Source organism: Lampetra fluviatilis, chromosome 1, assembly GCF_964198595.1.
Source record: "Lampetra fluviatilis chromosome 1, kcLamFluv1.1, whole genome shotgun sequence".
In the NCBI taxonomy this organism is placed as follows: Eukaryota; Metazoa; Chordata; class Hyperoartia; order Petromyzontiformes; family Petromyzontidae; genus Lampetra; species Lampetra fluviatilis.
The window spans coordinates 39,360,100-39,379,579 of NC_136275.1; the positions used below are offsets into that span (position 1 = coordinate 39,360,100).

The 19,480-nt window shown below is 48.9% G+C and overlaps 1 protein-coding gene across 1 annotated transcript in view; it reads left to right on the forward strand.

The window, feature by feature from the left end:
- The window catches only part of LOC144935820 (zinc finger CCCH domain-containing protein 7A-like), a 35,852-nt gene extending 17,514 nt beyond the window's left edge, over positions 1-18,338 (forward strand). The window contains 11 exon segments of the mRNA XM_078862608.1: positions 260-427; positions 997-1,208; positions 2,015-2,115; positions 3,310-3,491; positions 3,859-3,941; positions 5,569-5,702; positions 6,365-6,470; positions 10,543-10,651; positions 11,742-11,890; positions 12,938-13,098; positions 14,366-18,338. Of these exon segments, the coding sequence (XP_078718734.1) occupies positions 260-427; positions 997-1,208; positions 2,015-2,115; positions 3,310-3,491; positions 3,859-3,941; positions 5,569-5,702; positions 6,365-6,470; positions 10,543-10,651; positions 11,742-11,890; positions 12,938-13,098; positions 14,366-14,546 (1,586 nt within the window). The 3' untranslated portion in view covers positions 14,547-18,338.
- The last annotated feature ends 1,142 nt before the right edge of the window (positions 18,339-19,480 follow it).

A 19,480-nucleotide genomic window follows, 5' to 3' on the forward strand; every position in this document is an offset into this window, starting at 1 on the left:
TCGCACCGTAATGTAGCCAACCGCGCTAATCGGAGGTGCGCTGTCGGCACTTGCCCCAGGATCCTACGCAAGGGGATCTTTGTCTTTGCGCGTGCACGTGTGCGCGCATGTGTAGGGAGTGATGGGTGGTGGGGAGTGATCGGTGCGACGATGCGATACGCACACACCTTGTGTAGAGACAGTATTGCGCGAGTGCGTGCCACCGTGTTCGTGTCTAACGCGTTCGTGCCACGCGCTTGGTGTTTGTTCCTCGTTGCAGCTGCGGTTTCCGAAATCCACGATTACAAGTATTTTCCGGACCTGGAACACAAGTGTAAAAAGGACTTGTTGATAGGGCGGCTTCGGAACTCAGAAGATCCCTGCTTCAAAAAAATAAGGCCCCGACCGCAGATGATAAACTATATTGGCTCATACTACATATGTCAAGGTACTGCGCCACACGTTCATGTTTACAATGTGGTTAAAGGAGCGCGTGACCCCCAAAATCAGGAGCTCTCTTCTCGTTGATCCCCACAAGGCTGCGAGTCTTGGCTCGTCCGACGATGAGTTCAAAGTTTCATTCGTGAGAAACGAGGCTTAGGCTGCATTGCTACGGTGCTCTTGCAAGCCTCATTAGGCTTCAAGGTCGGGTCAGACAGCCCTGGATACCCAGCCTAGTCACCAGACGTGTGACGACGCATCGATTCGTCAATTCACGCCGATTCTTAATCGTGACACATGCATCGCATGGTTCGTGGAAGAATTGCTCGCGATTTATACAAATGATACCGCGATTTGAACTCGCAGCCTTCTGATTACGTGCCGCTCACTTTACCCCATCCCCCCCGAGGCCCCTGGCCGGTTGCTTGTAATGAACGATGCAGAAGGTGGTGCAGTAGACGACGCACGTTGCGCACACGTGCGGACCGGGTCGTGCGTGGCGCTGCGTAGCGGTCGTGCCCAAGGCGCGCTGCCGTAACCAACTGCCGACCGCTGACCCACGCGCTGTCGCCGCAGACATCACGGAGGGCAAGGCGTGCCGCTTCCCCGGGCACTGCCGGTTCGCGTACAGCCAGGAGGAGATCGATGTGTGGACGCTGGAGAGGAAGGGGCTGATGCAGCGCGAGCTGCTGTTCGCGCCCGTGTGCGGAACCGGCGGCTTGAGGGTCCGGTTGACGCTGCAAGGGATTTTAGAGGAGCACCATGGAATATTTCTCTTCCTATGCGAGGTATTGCACGCGCACGCACGTTAGCACGCGCGCGTAGGCCCGCAGTCATTCATCATTCCTGCATGTCAGGCTTGTAAACGATTCCCATCCCTACCTCGCCTCCCGCGAGTCGATTAATTGTCATCTCTCGCGGTTCTGTGACTAAATTCAACTTTAAACTATCTTTTTTATTTTACCAGGTAAGGCCCACTGAGCTATATAGCTCTTTTTCAGAAGAGACCTGACCTCAAATGATAGCTCAATGAAGTGGCTTATTGTGTGGAAATTTATAGCAGCCAAATACTCAAATACTCTAAACGCACGTTGATTCTAAATGTGAAGGGAAGAACCGGATGGCCTGGAGAAAAATCCACGCGACCATGGGGAAGAGAGACACGCCAACTCCAAATATACAGCAGGCATCAGGGTCAGGATTGAACCCACGACCTCATGTATATCAGCAGAGGTCGTTTCTCCATCTCTGGGACGGATGTCCTTGCCAGCCTATTCTATTTTTTGTCCGTTGAAGAAATTTTGCTTTGTCAATGTGTATGCTTTTATTCATTCATAACTTTTTTTCATTGTATATAGCGTCATTCGTGCTAATTTCATCCCACGAGTTAACCTGTTCTGTTGAACTTACGATTGAGACCATTGCTGTGGGTTTTTGCTGAGTAGTCCCGATCAAGGTGGTATTGCAGGGAAGTTAAACTTTTGTCTGCCTTTCTACAGCGCCGGCAAAGTGTTATAATTATTATTAAGGGAATAATGAGAAATTAATGATTTGATCAATGCTGACATAAAGTTTTTTTTCCTCTCGTGTTCAGGAATGTTTTGACAATAAACCCCGGATGTTGAGTAAAGAAAGTAAAGAAAACCCCAAGTATTGCACCAACCAGAGCGTCAAACACATCTTCGATGAAACCAAGTACGTGTCTTTTCGATTTAAAGCTTTCGTGACTGCAGGGATTCATCTTCTTGGTTCTTTCGCTAAAGTCACGTAGAAGGGAAATAAGAAAGAAATAAATAAAAACATAATATAAAATAATATAATAACATTAAATAATATATACATTTATTCTGTTTTAATTTTATTATTTTATTATTTCCCTTCTACGGGACATTACCGAAAGAACCAAGAAGACAAGTACGTGTCCTCCTGCGTGCATATGCGCGGGTGTGCGCGCGCGTGTGTTGGAGTGTCCTCATCTGCCAGTCCTCTCACTCAGTCAACCCATGGCACCTGGGTCTGTCCCGTGACCTCCTGTCAGCGAGCCTTCGAAACTTCGCGTGGCTGGCCTGGCACAGGCGCCGTAGTGACATCATCACCGCCACTTAGTGGTAAATGGCGGCTGTTGTTGTTGTTAGTGTAGTGGGGAGCAGTGATGGAGTGGGGAAACGGCAGTTCACCCAATGCACTTATGATCCCAGCAATTCGCCAGTCTTGCACATCAGTGCGAAGTGGTATTTGGACTTGCCCCCTGAGTCTCCCGTAGGACAGCTGGGCAAGGACCTGACCACACTGTACCCCTCATGCCTGCTTTAATAGGCGCTCACGCATACACGCATCTTCACTCTCAATGCCAAAACATGATTTCAACTTGCAACGTGCCACGCAGTGTTTGCTCACTCTCATAGAGAGAGGACGGGGGAGGCGCGTGGAGGAGGCAAGCGGGAAGGCAGCCATGCGACGAGCCGGCACCAATATTTGCCCAAGTTTTGCGTCCCTCTCGATATTCAGGGGTTATTGGCCACTGAATGAGCGTGTTTCCACGTGGGAGCAAAACCGGAGTGCCCGGAGCAAACCCACACATGCGAGATAGAAACACTATCCCATACAGTCGGAAGAAGAAGGGGTCCACATTTTTTCTGCACTGCCTTCCGGCAAGCTAGGAAATGGCAAGGCCAATTTGTGATGGAATTTAACTACATTTTCGGTGGTTGTCATTGACTCCTCTTTCAATTCACAGTTTTAACTTCGAGCGGGCTTTGCCGATGCCAATCCGAGAAGTTGATCGACGCGCTCGTTCCTTCGCGTTGTGCCCGTCCCACCACGCCCCCGCTCTCCCCCCCCCCCTGCCCCCCCCACCCGCTCTCCGCCGCCCTCCTGTGTGCGCTGCAGGTGCCTGGTGCACGTGTTGCGCGGCACCAGCGTCCGCTACTCGAAGATCCGCCCGCTCAACGAGCTGAGCCAGTTCGACATTTGCCGGCACGAGATCCGCTATGGCTGCCTGCGCGAAGACAAATGCAACTTCGCTCACAGCTTCGTGGAGCTCAAGGTCTGGGTGATGCAGCAGCAGTCAGGTACCCCACCCCGCCTTGCGTCGCTCCCTGTGTCAGATGCACCACCCCACGCTGTCTGGCGACACGACCTGTGAGCGTGCCTCGGTCTAACACACGCTCATAGTGTGTGTGTGTGTCGGTGAACTCCAAATTCAATTAAACTGTCCCTGCCTTTTCCCTCTAACCTCTGTCCTCTTACCCAACGGCCTTGCTGCCTCACCCTTCATCCTCACCCTGTCCTCCACGTGCCAGTCCTGCCTTCGTCGAGGTATCAATCATCACCAAGGGTCGCTTATCACCGGGAGGACGTGCGGTATTTTCGCGAGTACATGTAGCCGCGGGCACGCGTGATCGTGAATGTCCTGTGTGCATGCGTGCGCCACCGCAGGGATTTCCCACGAGGAGATTGAGATGGACTGCTCCAAGATCGTGGCTCAGAGCAGCGGGGCACTCGCAGCTCCCACACACAAGGTTCGTGTCGCTGTGCTGTCCCCCCCACACACACGGAGCGGGCAGCCCAAGCAGTGCCGCCACGACCTCGCCGCACTGCTCGCAATCTCCCACAATACCACGAGGCTTTAGCAAGCATATTCGCCGTCAGTTTATACGTCAAAAGAGCTATGAAGTTATTTTTTTCACAGATGTCAAGTAGGGGCGGGTCTGAACGTTACAACAAAGTGTAGGAAAGGTAAACAAATCACTTCAGAATATATACAAAAAAACTAAACTATTTGTCTTTTATCAGGTAATGTCCACTGAGCTATTTGAGACCTGGCCACAAATGATCACTCAGCGAAGTGGCTTAGCAATTATGTGGGAATTATACAACATACGAGTTCTACATTATCAGTTGTACCGGTATAACTTAATTTAGTTTTTTATAAAGCTTCTCAATATAACCATTCTCAAGATGTTGTGTAGGTATGGGGAGGGGGGGGATGAAGGTGAGGTGTGAGAAGAGATGAGTGGGGAGCGGTGGTGGTGTGGTTAGCGCGCTGCGCTCTACAAACCCAGTGGCCTGGATTTGATTCCCGCTCACGGTCAACATCGGTGGTCGACGCAGCCTCAAATGAGTACCCGGTGCGGTATATAAACATTGCCACTGGGGAGACAAAGGCGGCCGGGCGTGGTGCTGACCATCCACGTCCTTGTGTGCCGTTGCCGGCCTTTATAGGTGCTGTTCGCTAGCAGCACTTGCCCCAACAGTCTGTTCAAGGCTACATGGCGATCTTTGGCCTTTTAAAGAGATGAGTGATACGATGAGCGAGTCTGTGGGCTCACCGCAGAGAGGGGGGGGGGGGAGAGAGGGCTGCAGTGGAGTGCAGGCAGAAACGGAAGGCCTTAGATCGTAGCGGAGGAGACACGGGAGGTCTGGGGCCAGGATATGAAAAGGTGAATGGAATTACCAGAGCGATGAAAAACAAACGAATAGGCCTTCACCTTTACGGCAAGAAACACCAAACAGACACCTATCACAAGGCATCAAGGCTGCATTGACCACACTGGCTTGTAGTAAAACCCGCAAACAAATATGTTTTGATGATGTATGCATTATCCTTGAAACTGATTGGGCTGAACCAGAGATGGTATCCTTTATGGCCGGCCTTGTCTCGCCGGTGTTAGACCAGAGAACAACGGAAAGAGGTGAACAGCACAGAGACATGCGAGGTCGTTACAGACGGAGGAAATGGGGAGTAAAAGGAGTGAGAATGTCCTCCGATAGAAACACGAAACACCGACCGTGCTCATCGGAAGTGCGGGGGAAGGACAACAAACTACACACAAAATGCAGTTCTAGAGAAATTAGTTTTCAACCTAGAGGATTTAAAAGTGCATAGCTCCCAGTGGCTTGCTAATATCGGAAGGAAGAGCATTCTAGACGGCCGTAGAAGCGCACTTGGAAGTGAGCGACATGACCGTCCTTGTTCGATGGCTGAGCCAAAAGCCGCTGCTGCTGCGAGGATGACCGGAGTTTGCGTGATGATGGTTTACGATGGTTTATGCTCTTTGCTCCTGAGCGTCGATAGTACACCCACATGAGGTGCTGCAATGACGCTTGGGTTGGCCCTGCCTCCTCCCTCCCTCCCTCTCTCCGCAGATATCCAAGGTGGAGGTGAAGCGCTCTCAGATGCCCTTCCGCATGAAGTGTGTGTGCAGTCAGTGCTGGAGAAACGGGCAGGTGACCGAGCCTGAAGCTACGCTTAAGTACTGCAACTCCAAGGCTAGACACACGTATGTATGCGCACACAAAGATCCCCCATATAGCCTGAACAGACTGCGCTGTTAGCGTGCGCCTATGAAGGCCGGCACGGCACACGTAGGGTTCAGATAATCGTCAGTGGTGTTTGCCGTGAGCGGGAATCGAACTCGGGTCGCCGAGTTCGTAGCGCAGCGCGCTAACCACTACACTACTACTCCCAAGATGAGCACACACATCGCGATATAGCCACGGTGGTGAGATGTTGACCCTTTTCTGTTCTGAGACATCTGCAATTTGTAGGGTGGGTCCCGGCCACTGTTGAAGCTTTGAACGCGCAAGCCGCTCAGCGTTAATTTTATTTAGAGATGTATAGGTTCCTTGTTTTTAAAGACATTGTACTCGCCGCAGAGAACAGTAGCGACACGACCACGCTCTATGATAGCTGGCGCCAAACTGTGCCACACGCCCTCCCGCATGGCCTTGTAGGTGCTCGCTAACAGCACTCGCCCCAACAGCCTGGTAAAGACTATACGGGGGATCCTTACTTTTGTGTTGCACCTAGCCTGGAACAGACACTATGGTAATGTTACTGTCACTTGGTGACGAATGGCGGTTGTTGAGTGTGAACATTCACAGTTATATAGTTGCACCTATGCTTACGTCCGTGTGTGTGTGTGCGCTTGTTTTCCTGCAGCTGGTCCAAAGAGCGCCGGGTTCTTCTGGTCATGTCACCGGAGCGCAAGAAATGGACACAAATCCGTCCCTTCCCAAATCCTAAAAATGTGCCCCTGCAGTTTGATGTGAGTACAGCGTTGGCCTTAGCTGAGTGGTCTCATCAAGCCGTGCCGCCCTTGGCTATTGGGGAAACCGCACTTTCTTTTCAATTAACTACCTCACCTGGAATACGAAAGGTCGTGGGTTCGATGCTAACCCTGATGCCTGCAATATATTTGGAGTTTGCATGTCTCTCCCCATGGTTGCGTGGAATTTTTCTTCGGGTCCTCCGGTTTTTTGGCTGCTATAAATTTCCACTCGATGAAACACTTTGAGCGATCATTTGTGGCCTGGTCTCCTCTGAAAAAGAGCTGCATAGCTCAGTGGGACTTATCTGGTAAAATAAAAAATTGTTTAATTTTAATCTGACTGGCTGAGTGGTACTTTGGTTAGAGTACTCAATTCATGATTGGACGGTCATGAGTTTAAACCCTTGTTGAGAGGTCGACTTGGCTCATAATTCCTCTGAGTACGAAATTTTAAACAGAAAGAAACTGTTTAGTTAGCTCTTTCAGAACTACATCCTCACATTTCCACTGAGAAGAATTCACAATTAGGTTGAAACCATCAACACATTTATAGTCTGGCTTTGACTTTTTGATCGCTTATACTAGGGGGCCGGTAACCAAAATAACAAGAAGGGTCATTTTTTCCTAATTCGAGTTGTTATGCAATGCGAATACGAGACGGTGGGTCCTGAATAAATAAATGTCACGAAGTAGTTCCTTAACGAGCCGCATGTGGCTCCGGGTTCTGCAAGTTGCCTCCGAACCCTGGCTTATGCAGATCTGCTGTTGTAAACGTCCTCTTGTGTGGTAATTCATTAAGTAGAGACCGACTCCGCCTTGTGAACGTGGCATTTAACACTGCCGGCTCATGGTGTCATGCAGACATGAGTGCTGCCATCATTGCTTGCTTCAGCCGGGAGACCCTTTGGCTCTACAAGTGCTTTATCAGAAAACTAGCAGTAGTACCCGGCGTTGCCCGGGTGAAAAATATATTTCTTAATAACCTTACATATATACACACCCTCACCACTCACCACTCACCCTCACCATTCACCCTCACCACTCTCCCTCACCACTCTCCCTCACCACTCATCCTCACCAATCACACCCTCACCAATCACCACTCACCCTCACCATTCACCCTCACCACTCACCACTCACCCTCACCATTCACCCTCACCACTCTCCCTCACCACTCATCCTCACCAATCACACCCTCACCAATCACCACTCACCCTCACCATTCACCCTCACCACTCTCCCTCACCACTCATCCTCACCAATCACACCCTCACCACTCTCCCTCACCACTCATCCTCACCAATCACACCCTCACCACTCTCCCTCACCACTCTCCCTCACCACTCTCCCTCACCACTCATCCTCACCAATCACACCCTCACCAATCACCACTCACCCTCAACACTCACCCTCACCACTCACCACTCACTGTCACCATTCACCCTCACCACTCTCCCTCACCACTCTCCCTCACCACTCATCCTCACCAATCACACCCTCACGAATCACCACTCACCACTCACCCTCAACACTCACCCTCACCACTCACCACTCACCCTCACCATTCACCCTCACCACTCTCCCTCACCACTCTCCCTCACCACTCATCCTCACCAATCACACCCTCACCAATCACCACTCACCCTCACCATTCACCCTCACCACTCACCACTCACCCTCACCATTCACCCTCACCACTCTCCCTCACCACTCATCCTCACCAATCACACCCTCACCACTCTCCCTCACCACTCTCCCTCACCACTCATCCTCACCAATCACACCCTCACCAATCACCACTCACCCTCACCATTCACCCTCACCACTCTCCCTCACCACTCTCCCTCACCACTCATCCTCACCAATCACACCCTCACCAATCACCACTCACCACTCACCCTCAACACTCTCCCTCACCACTCACCACTCACCCTCACCATTCACCCTCACCACTCTCCCTCACCACTCATCCTCACCAATCACACCCTCACCAATAACCACTCTCCCTCACCACTCATCCTCACCAATCACACCCTCACCAATCACCACTCACCACTCTCCCTCACCACTCATCCTCACCAATCACACCCTCACCAATCACCACTCACCACTCACCCTCACCACTCACCACTCACCCTCACCATTCACCCTCACCACTCATCCTCACCAATCACACCCTCACCACTCTCCCTCACCACTCTCCCTCACCACTCTCCCTCACCACTCTCCCTCACCACTCATCCTCACCAATCACACCCTCACCACTCTCCCTCACCACTCTCCCTCACCACTCTCCCTCACCACTCATCCTCACCAATCACACCCTCACCAATCACCACTCACCCTCAACACTCACCCTCACCACTCACCACTCACTGTCACCATTCACCCTCACCACTCTCCCTCACCACTCTCCCTCACCACTCATCCTCACCAATCACACCCTCACCAATCACCCCTCACCACTCTCCCTCACCACTCTCCCTCACCACTCATCCTCACCAATCACACCCTCACCAATAACCACTCACCACTCACCCTCAACACTCACCCTCACCACTCACCACTCACCCTCACCATTCACCCTCACCACTCTCCCTCACCACTCTCCCTCACCACTCATCCTCACCACTCAACCTCCCCTCACCACTCACTAATCACCACTCACAATGCCACTCACAACCGCCCTCACCATTATATTTTTGCCCCAGTCAACGCCGGATATTTCCCATTCGTAGCAGTTTATATCAACTCTATAACCAACTTATATTAAACAGGAAGCGCGATCCTAAAGTAATTTACAACCTTCGATTAGTCCTTTGTGCGATTCAAAGAATCGATTCCTGGCATGTTGGGGGTTTACATTTTGAATGACAGAGTTGCCCCGGTCAACGCCGGATATTTGCCGTTCGTAGCAGTTTATATCGACTTTAACCAACTTATAGTAAACGGGAATCGTCCGAATCTAAAGGAATCTACAACCTTCGATTCCTTTGCGCGATTCAGAGAATCGATTCTTGGCGCGTCGGGTTTAAAAGTAATTACACAGTTGTATTTTCATTGGTATGTAATGTTTAAAAGTTTTCAGAAGATTTTAAAAGTATTTTCCCCCCGGGCAACGCCGGGTATATCGAGTTTATACCACAAAGTCGTCGCTTGACACGGGTGGGGTGTCGAGGCCTAGTACCGTGCAGAGCCTCCAGCCTCGCCTAGATTGCCTACCCAGCTGAGGCTGGGTACTGGGGCCGTTACCCCCCCCCCCCCCGCGCTACAATAATACTGTCTAATCGCTATAATTGTATTATCTACCGACCCTATAATAGTAATTGCACACATTGGGGTGGGGGGGGAGTGAAGAGGACGTGAAACTTTGATGAATTTACCTCAGAGTCGCGTGTTAATGCGTGCGCATATTTTTAACGGGAATTAAAAATGGCGTCCACCCCGCAGCGAATGCGTCGCTACCCGTTGCCAGGGGCAACCGCCGTCCAATGAAACTGCGTATGGTCCGGCGACACACAGACACACACACAGACAGACAGATTTGCGATTTTATATATATAGATATTCAGGCATTTCTAACATTGAGTGTGCGTGCACGCCCATGAGAGTATCGGGCGGTAGCGTAGCGGTTAGCGCCCTGCGCTACAAACCCGGCGAGCGGAGTTTGATTCCCACTCACGGCCAACACCAGTCCTGGCCCTCCCCTAGGTCCACTCGACCTAAAATTACTACTTGGTGCAGTGTGTAATTAATGCCACTGGGTAGACAAAGGTGGCCTGGCGTGGTGCTGGCCACCCACCCTCTCGTGTGCCGTGCCGGGCCTTCACAGGTGCTCGTTTAACATCACTCGCCCCAAAAAGTCTGTTAAAACTCCAGGGGGGATCTTTGTCATTGTTTGAGCAATGGGCGTGCACATTGGCAATGTGAGTCTGGGATCTGCATCAGCTCACGGAAAGCCGCCCTGGCATAGCGAAGCTGCCCTCGCGTAGCGAAGCTGCCCTTGTGTAGTAAAGCATCGTCGTGGAGAGTGAAGGCTTCTTGTGTTGTTTCCCCTCCTGTTCCCCAGTTGTGTGCTCATGTGGCCAAGGGTAAAAAGTGCACGTTTTTGGGGAACTGCACCTTTGCTCACAGCCAAGAAGAAAAGGAAGTCTGGACCTACATGAGAGAGAGTAATAGTAAGTGTGGGTGGTGGTGGCGGTTAGTGTTGCTGCTGGGCATACATTGCATGAATTAGCATGGTTGAAACCTCCCATCAACACGGTTGGCTACGTTGCGGTGCGAATGAAGTTCAACATCTATCTACAAATCCGAGTTAAACCGCATGCATGCGCTGAGCTTGAAGCCCTTAGGTTTTTACAAAGCCAACTTCAAAGGGGCTGACCCTACCGCACACATTAAATGAATGACGAGTGTCGTGTGAATACACCAGCACTGGGGAGACAAAGGTGGCCAGGCGGTGCTCGCCCTACCCCCTGCTGACCATAATGATTGCTCACTAAAAACTATTTGATTTAAGGGTAAAAAAAAAACCTTTGCCTAAAGTAGCCAGGTGGCTCAGAGGTCAGAGTGCTGAGCCGGTCCTGCTGAGATCCTGGGTTAGAATCCGAGTGGGCCCCTCCCCATTAAACTGGATTTTCAAGTCCCGCGACTTGATCGTCTGAGCCGAATCGCTAATGGTCTCATTAAAAAAAAAACTCTCTATTAAGTTTGGTTTTCAACATAATTTGGTTAATTTCCAGTTCGCTGAAATTTAAATATTGGTTGGACTGTCGTGCACCTCCGATTAGCGCGTTTGGCTACGTACAGTGCGAAAGAAGTTCAGCATACATACATGCGACGAACAGTCTCGGAGTAGAATGTTAAACCTGCAGCCACTCTCTGGCAAATGGAACAAACTGTAGGATTTCTAAAAGGATTCTTAAACATATGGCATGATGCTGACAATACAATTCAAATATATTTAATATGAACTAACCTACTAGGGTGGCACTGTTATTTGCCAGTGATGCCACTTCCACGAGGTCTACCGAGACCTGTGTGTGATGTTGAACCTGTTTAGGACCGAGGTTCTGACACAAGGGGCAGTGATTCCACTTATTTTATCCAAAAGATGCCCTTTAATTGCTTTGTCAGTTTCAGCACTGTTTACCAGTTCACAGTAATTGTTGTTTTACATCAGCGGTCATCTGTTTTTGGAGTTGCATAACAGCATCGCAGCGATGCCTGAGCCAGGCCCTGGCGCCATGCCCTGTCTCTTGACGCCAGTTAAGGAAACGGAGAAGCTGTATGAAATTTGGATGGAAACGCACGGGCCCAAGGCAGCGGCTAAAGACACCACGGGCGGGACTCTGTCGGGCATCAGTGGCCAGTGCTCGGAGCACATCTCTCTGCCTACCGACTACGCAGACATCACGGTGAGCAGCGGCACACGCGGCGGCACGCAACTCACTCCCTCGCCGCACCGGCGCTTCGGAGAATGCGGAGACGCGACCGTCTTTATGCAGGACGCAGACGAATACGAGCAATTTGGTACTGTATAGCTTCATGATCGAAATAATATTGAGCCACGTCGATTATACTACTCCAGGTGCACACGCAACACTTTGATGTGAACATAAATAGACCATTGACCCTTTCCCGTTCAGAGACGTCTGCAAGCGGCAGGGTGGGTGTCCCGTTCACCGCTGAATCTCGGAACGCGCAAGCGGTTAGCGTTAGTTTTATTTAGAGAGACATAGGCATCATTGTTTTTAAAGACATTGCACTCACCTGCAGAGAACCGTAACGACACCACCGCATTCTACGATAGCCGGTGGCAAACTGTACCACACCCCCTCCCATGGATCAGCGTGTGTGTGTATAGGCTGATCCATGGTGCAGAACCTCGGTACCGATGAAGTTATTTTTTTTTTGTTCCGTACCGTCGCATTTGTCTGTTTGCAGTTTTCTTCTATATCCCATTAGCCTACATACATGCACAATGTGTTAGTAATCGGTTCTCACGCGTGCAGTTGAATGCGTGTATTGTTGTGAACATTGGAGGCTCGTGAAGGATGCTGCTGGGCAGTTGGAGACAGTCGCCCTCCAGCAACAACGGAGGGCAGAGGAGCGACTCTGACGACAACGAGCGGGGCCCCGTGCGGCTAAAACGCAGCAAGTTGGCATAGTAGGGGGCACAGCTGATTCATCTGCCAGCCCTCTCAGTCAGTCAACCCATGGCACCTGGGCCTGTCCGGTGACCTCCTGTCAGAGAACCTTCGACACTTCACATGGCCTCTAAGTGCACCTGGCCTGGTACAGGCACCGTGGTGACGTCACAGCCCCCTGGTAGCCAATTGCGGCTATTGTTGTTGGGAATCGTGAAGGTATGTATCGTATGTGGTGTTGTGCATGGTGCGCTCATGCCGTGTGCGTGGCTGTGTGCTGCTGCTCCTGCTGCTGCTTGTGTGCCACGCCTGCAGACCGGCTTCCACTGTTGGCTGTGCGGCAAGAACTGTAACGGTGGGAAGCAGTGGCAGCAGCACATCACGTCGGAGCGGCACCGCGACCGTGTCTTCCTGGATGATGATGGGCAGAATTGGCAGCATCGCTTCCCTGCTGGGGAGTTCTCTCTGTGCCCGTTGTGCGTGATCACACACAGCCACCCAGCAGCCCACACACGCTCGCACTCACTGGCTCGTGGTGCATAACCACCACCCAGCAACCTACACACACACACCAATCCATGGTGCATAGCCACCATCCAGCAACACACTTGCTTGGAAAGCTCTCCCTTCACAAGTATCTGCCCATCTCTAGTAATGTAGAATGTAGCGGCTGACCCGGATGAAACGATTACTCTCTGGATGCTTTCCTTCAGGTGCACTTGGTCTGTCCGCTGCGAGGCTTTATCCTTCCCCCTGAAGAACCACTTCGTCCTCGCTGCTCGCACCACTCATTCATAAAACACATTCCTTTATTGTTAACTAGCTGTACTACCCGACTTCGCCCGGGACTTGGATTCACCACGCCTGGCCGCCTTTGTCTCCCCAGTGGCGATGTTCACACACCACACCAGTTACTCGATTGAGGCTGAGTCGACCTAGGGGAGGCCCAGAACCGGTTCAAATAATCGTCACCGGTGGTGGCCGTGAGCGGGAATCGAACTCGGGTCGCCGGGTTCGTAGCGCAGCGCGCGAAGCACTATGCATGCGCGGGTCACATGACAGATGTGATGTCACAGCTCACTTGCCGTGCAAAAAATATGCATTATTGCACACCCCCCCCCCCCTAAAAAAATACCAAAGTGTATTTTTATCATTTTTGCATGGTGTACAGTCTGGAAAGTACCCACATGGCAAATTTCAAGTTTGTTGCATGTCGGGAAGTATGCTGAATATTTTGAACAGACACATAATCACAAATTTCCCTTTTATTGATATATAAGATGTTAACGTGCTTTTCTCAAGTAATTTTGTTGAACTGTGGAAACATGGAAGGCATTGGCAACCAGGTCTAATGAGTATAGGATGTCACCTGATTACTTATTTATTAATTCTTCATACAATGCACAAACACGACCATTTTAAACACCTACGAACGAACGAGGGTTAATCTGTTGCTGTGAACTCGCTTAATTGTTGAAAGTACACTCCTTGTAACCTTTTAACCTTTGTTCTTGTTGCACTTCTGTGTCAACCACGGATGTGTCGATCACACCACACATCTGCCAATGCGTATTATCATTTTTTAATAGTTAAAATTGCTACTGCTGTAACAGAACAGGGCATCAAATGCGTTGCACCGCGCCGACGATTATTTTTTGTTGTAAAAAAAAAAGAGGTTTGTGATTAATTTTTGTTGTTGTTTGTCATCCACACCATTTGTGCTGCTCACTCTCCTCCCCGCAGGATTGAGCACGGGAACATTTGTCCCGAAGAGAGTGAGTGCAAGTACGCGCACGGTGCTGCCGAGCTCCAGGAGTGGATCGAGCGACGGGATTATCTCAAGTCCAAACTCGCCAAGGCCATCAACGACAAGCTCATTGATGAGCGGGGGGATTTCGGAAAATACAGCTTTTTAACAAAATAGTATTCGCTTGTAACCCCCCCCCCCCGTTAAAATTGTTAATGGATATCATCTTATTTCATGCCAATCAGTGAAATGATGACAATATTTACAGCTTAATTGTAATATAATATTTAATCTTGCTTTGCATAGAGAATGTATTCAAATGCAAGATTGAACCGGGTGGTTGGGCTAAGAAGTAATGGGAACTTTATCTGGTAAGAAATCGCGTGGCAGAATTACTTTGGCAGAATACACAACGATCCGTGTGGATTTATTTCCGTATCAAGCCGTTTGAGATATATACAATTATAGTTTATTTGTTTAATGTGTGATTGCCATTTTGCATTATGGACCTGGGAGGCTTATCTCCACCGCACTTCACTCACGCTCCGGCTCCCGTCAGCTCGTGCCATGTGCGCGCTGCTTGCCTGCGTGCGTGCGCCTGTTTTGGAGCATGGTGCCATGTCCCCACCGTGATATAAAGTTATTTTTTGGGGGGGGGTTAGATCACGCAAGTATAAATGTGTCGTTAAACCCGCCACCACCACGTGACAGCTAATTAGTGAGGTTTGTCACTTCCACGATCTATCCTTAAAAAAACCCTTTATTTTGGACAATATTGGTCGCAAAAGCGAATATTCATTTGCTTTCGTGGCTTGTTCAGGGCACCAATTTATTTTTTATTTACGGTATTTACGTCTTTTCCCCTCTTACAGAAAATAAAAGTTGAACTTGCTCACCAGCCCTATAGGTTGCTGTGAACTGTGTACGGTAGATTAGCCTTCGCGCACACCGGCTTGCCACCTGACGCCTCGTTTCCATGCCCACTCGGAGGTGTACCAGAAGCGGCCTAGCCTGGGAAAGAAACTGGACCCCCCCCTCCCCCTCCGTGCTTGCCCATCAACAGCCCAGGAGCAGCAGTAGTAGCCTCTCCAGACCTGCTGCGATTCAGAATCAGAATTTGTATTTATACTGGAGGAATCCGATGAGCTATAAAGCTCTTTGTCACATGTCCATTTGGGGCGGGTCAGAACTTAACAACAACAAACAATACACAAACACGATAGGAGTGGAAGGTATAGTAAAGGTAAGCAAATCACTAAAAAATACAAATAAACTTTTATGTTACCGAGTAAAGCCCACCAAGCTATTTGCTTTTTCAGAAGTGACCTGGTAACAAATGATAGCTCAATGAAGTGGCTTATCACGTAGACATAGCCAAATACTTATTTGTGGCCATGTCGCTTCTGAAAAAGAGCTATGCAGCTCAGTGGGCCATACCTGGTAAAATAAAACGTTTTATAGTTGGTTCAAACGAAAAACTCATTTTTGGAAGAGAACATTTGTTTTTTGTTATTCATGGGTTGGTGGGGGAAGGCGGTGAAGCAAAGGGTGATGGGACGAGCAGCACCAATGAAGTCCGGAATTCGAATATTGAGTTCGTACTCATTACACACATAAGAGTGCTTGCCACAAGTAAACCACAATACATCTTGTCAAGGACCATAAACCATCACCCCAACTCCGGTCATCCTCACAGTAGTGGCTTTTGGCTCACCATTGAACAAACAAGGTCACTGCATGATTTCAGATGCACTTCTACAGCCGTCTGGAACACTCTATTTTCCGAAATTAGGAAGCCACTTGAGCTGTCCACTTTTAAATCTAAATTGAAAACTCATTTCTTTTTAACTACTTTTTGTGTTTAGTTGGCCTTCCCCTGCACCGTGGATGAGCACGGTTGGCTACGTACGGTGCGAAAGAAGTTCAACATACATAGTCACCTGTGATTAAACTGATACTTAAGTGAGTTTATCATCTCAGTCCAGTCACCAATGACTACATTTTTTTTTAAATAATGAAGCTTATTCTATGAGAAGTAAAAATTTGTATTGATATATTATGAACACTCGCAGGAAATGTAACGTACACCTCGAGTGTGTATAATGAAATCTATTGAAGGGAATTGGAAGTCGTGTTGTGATGTAACCATGTGGGCCGTGCTTTGACACGGTGGCCCTCGATGGGAACTGCTCACTGTGAGAGTTGTGAATGGAACTTCCTTGTTCTCATCATGCCAATATTAGTCTAAAACATGGGTTTAGTAGGTGCTCGTTACACAATCGTTTGAGTACATGGCAGAAACATGTCATGCCATTCTCGTTTTGACCAAAGCATGTTTACTTTTTTGGTTGATTGTATTGTTTTTAATTCACATAATTTAGCCTTCATGGTTATTTTAAAGCTGGTAGAATTGTTTAATGTTTTTATGGTTGTGCATCTTTTAGGAGTTTTTCACGGTCTGTTTCTTTGGCTGTGTGCTTGGTTGTAAGCTGTGATTATGCATCTAGAAGTTGAATATTGCAATGGTGTGGAACTGTTGTCATTCTTCAATAGCTTTGGGTAGGATTAATTGACAGCAGTGTGATCTATTTACACGAAGTTGTGCTCAAAATTAATATGAACTAAACAAAAGATCATGTGACCAACCTGACTGATTGGCTGTGTAGGTTGGAGGTGGGTGTACGACATTTAAAGTTACGCGATCTCGCCCAAAAAGCCTCGCATGAACATGTACAATACGTTTCTAAAGAATCGGTGATATCTATTGGAGGGACGCAACTTGAAAACACAGCAAAATATTTATATACCTAGGGTATTGAAAGTGCACCGCAGCCAAAATTATGAAATAAATAGGTGGACGAGAGCTGACCTTGATTTTGAAGCAACATACCAATGTGCCTAAAGAAGTAAGTGTTAACCAATGCGTACTACCACGACAAGTAAGACATGGGGTAGAAACATAGACAGTAAAGAAAATTATATGAATATTTGGAAATTGTGCAAAGAAGCGCGTACAGACGATACACATGCGTGGAATTACATGGCAGAATGATGGGACACATGGGATCAGAGAACATGAAGTTTGAAGACAATTATAACGCAGGAAAGTGTCGCTAGTAGAGACCATGGACAATGGTCAAGAATAATTACAGAGTACCAGCGAAGGGAGGGGGATGAATCACGTCCACCGTGGAGATGGAGTGGTCAATTCAGGACCGTGTGTCGGTGTTAGGTGGATTGTGGGAGGTGGTGACGGCCTGGGGAGGCCTTCATCCAGCAGCGGATTGATAATTTTAAAAAGTGAACTGTATAAACCCAAACAAAAATCACACTTGTCAGAAACAATGTTCATGTTATTTACTCTGAATGCATCAACGAGGATAGCGAGGCAAGGGTTATCTCAACTGGGGTCGTCGTTAAAGACCCGTCCTGGTGAACTCTTAAGTATTACAACACATCAACAAGGCAAGGGCTGCTCTAACTAATGTGCATTATATTATGGTTACAGTTAACGCGTAGGTTTTTGTAGACACTATGATTGACGTGATTGTTTCTTGGGTTAGGCCACGTAAGTAAAAGTAATAATTGTCACGCGAAACGATTGTTAACTTGCCAATTAATTTGGATATGTCGGGTGGTGGAGGGTCGACCACACCGATTGTGGCCTAATCCAAACATCAATTATGAATGATGCGATTTAATTTCTTGCAGTTAAATTGGCAGAATTCAGTGAAGCAAAAATAACATGTGAAAACCTGCCGTTTTAGGTATTGATTGTTTAGAAAGTTAAAATGTAAACATATGTTCGGCCAGCAACGGGGAAATTGATCGCCACCCTATCCAGTGCCAGGGCTGCGATGAGCTGTTTTCTAAGGTTGTCTTTTTGGAATGAGTTTGTTAATCGTAATATATGATGGATTTGTGTGATATGTAACATTCACAAACAATAAAACTTTTGGCTGAAATTTACAGTTTTGACACAATGTACGGTAAGGCCTTGCTTAACGCGTGGCGTTCACAACGCGTTTTCGCAAGAACGTGGTTCTAACATTCGGGAACACTGCACCATGCGGAACGCGCTTTGTTATAACGCGGAACTCGCCCCGCTATAACGCGGTTTCTGAGCGGTCGACGACGAACTACTTCCTTGAGCTGCACAGCTGATAAAGCAACGCTGACGATATTTGTCCCGCCATCTCGCTGTGTGTGCGCGTCCTCGCTTCGTATCTCGCCAAACGTTATCGTTACATTATTGGGAAGTTATTTCCGTTTAACGTGGCTCTGTTCAGGAACGCATCTACCGCATTAAACGAGGGCGGCCCTGGATTAGCACGCTTGGCGACGTACGGCGCGAAAGAAGTTCGGCATAGATTGTGTGTGGGCACCGACTGCTGGCAGGGGTCATGTCGAGCCGAGCAACTACTTACAAACAGTTTAACACGCCACCAGTATTATCCATACCATAGTCAAGGTTTTTGGGTTAGATCGCGTAAATTTAAATGTGTCGTTAAACCCGCAACCACCCGACGCAAGCCAATCAGGCGGACAGCCAAGATAATCATCAGAGTTGTAGTAACAACTCTGGTTCTTTCGATAAACACAAATGAAGACAGAGTTGTATTCTTAAAATCTGCCACTAGAGGGCAGTTGAACAACGTGGCGTCACGGCGGCGGGGGAGGGGGCTAGGGGGCGTCACCTGTCTCCACGCCCCGCCCACTTTTTTGGGGGGGGGAGGGTGTTCGCTCGCGCGCTCCGTGATTGGCTGTCGCGATCCTCGCGCCTCTCGTCCAATGGGAAGCTGCCGAATCGCCAGGAGTCGGGGAATGTAAATATTGTTTTGATTTAAAGCTTTCGTGACTGCAGGGATTCATATTCTTGGTTCTTTCGGTAAAGTCACGTAGAAGGGAAACAATTATAAAATAATTCTTATTTCCCTTCTACGTGACTTTACCGAAAGAAACAAGAATATGTAAATATTGTTGTTTTTATGCGGGGCTCCTCCAATCGGCGAGCGCGACTCGCGGGCGGCCACGTTGGGTGGGGGCGGGGCGGGGAAGCCGTGCCCGGCGTGTTGATGACGTCACGCCGCCCGCTCGCTATATAAGCGGCG